Genomic DNA, 1,334 nt, shown 5'->3' with positions numbered 1-1,334 from the left:
GTGTAGCGGCTAACACATCTATCCCTCTCTCCTCTGACCTTGATTGACTTCTTCGTGGAGCAACACATGCTTGACGAGTTGCACCGTGGCGTAGTCGATACAGCGCATCAGCTCCAAGTAAGCGGCTATTCGAAGCTCCGAGTCCATCACGGGGTCGAGGAACACGTGGCGGACTGGCTCGCGGGAGATGCCACAAGGGAACCGCCTGGTGCAGTCAGAGCCGGGTTAGAATTAAGGGATGAATGGAATAAAATGGAAAGGATGAAAGTAGAACAAAGAAATAGTGAAAAAGGGGGAAGGAAGAAAGAGACGGAAAGAGTGTAAAGAGGAAAGTAAGAGAAGGGTAGAGTGGGAGAAAAGAGTAAGTGAAAGATAGACTGCAAACGAAACATGAAAAAATATGAAAGAAAGAATAATGAAAAAAAAAAAACATAAAAATCAAAGTATGTGTTTCCCTCGCATCGAAAGCGGGTGAATACACTTTGAGAAACCTATTACAATTACCTGAAAGCGGAGATAGCAGCTAGTCGGATTTCGTTCTCGTTAGACTCGCTTTGGATGCACTGGTCCAGGCTCGTCGGAATGGTCTCGCTCACGGCCAGACCTGCGTTCTCCAGCCCCTTCAGCGCCATCAGGATCTGGGTGACGAGAAGAAGATTGAGGAAAGGGCAGGCAGTATATCCGAAGCATTTCGTTTTAGCTTGTATATGCTGTTGTGTACAGTTTGTTAGGTCTAGAGCAACGTACCCTTCGTTATCATTTCTTTGCATTTCACTGAAGATTTAGACAAAAAAGTTATTCACATCTAGAGAAGTTGTTAAGTTTCAAAGTGAATTGCAAGAGAGCTAACGCAGACTGCAGTGATCTAATTACTGTAAAAATGTAAATCCACTGTTCTAATAAAAGATAAATGAAATTATTCATATATACTATTAAAAAGACAAATATACATGCTAAGCATACAAATTCCGTCAGTCAGGGCGAAACTGATTTAATATAATGTAAAAGAACCCTCTTTTCGCTCTTTCTTATAAAACCGTGAAATAAATAATTTTCCTTCACTGTGTATTTGCAAGCTTCTTAGGGCCTCTTTACCTGGATCTTGTCATCGGAAGACTCCCTGTGGCAAGCTCCTTCCAAGAAGCCGTGGAGGGCGTCCATGACTCGCTGCACGGGCGGCTCGCTACTGCAGGCTGGGTGATCTCGACAGTAGGAGTGAACCAGCGCGCCCACGCCCAGGAAGGCGTCGGCGGGCACGGCCTCCGTCTCGAGCAAGGGCGCCGCCATCTCGATCGTGTCCAGGTCGGGTCTTGGAGGAATGGGAGAGGCTTAGG

The 1,334-nt window shown here is 45.9% G+C and overlaps 1 protein-coding gene across 1 annotated transcript in view; it reads right to left on the bottom strand.

Moving 5' to 3' along the window:
* LOC119586980 overlaps positions 1 to 1,334 on the bottom strand; it is a gene marked incomplete in the record, with an annotated part of 81,895 nt that overhangs the window by 56,703 nt on the left and 23,858 nt on the right. The window contains 3 exon segments of the mRNA XM_037935722.1: positions 39 to 205; positions 505 to 638; positions 1,096 to 1,309. Coding sequence (XP_037791650.1) covers positions 39 to 205; positions 505 to 638; positions 1,096 to 1,309 — 515 coding nt within the window.

This window comes from Penaeus monodon, chromosome 22 (assembly GCF_015228065.2).
Source record: "Penaeus monodon isolate SGIC_2016 chromosome 22, NSTDA_Pmon_1, whole genome shotgun sequence".
Taxonomy (NCBI): domain Eukaryota; kingdom Metazoa; phylum Arthropoda; class Malacostraca; order Decapoda; family Penaeidae; genus Penaeus; species Penaeus monodon.
This window is presented reverse-complemented; position numbering and strand designations above follow the sequence as displayed.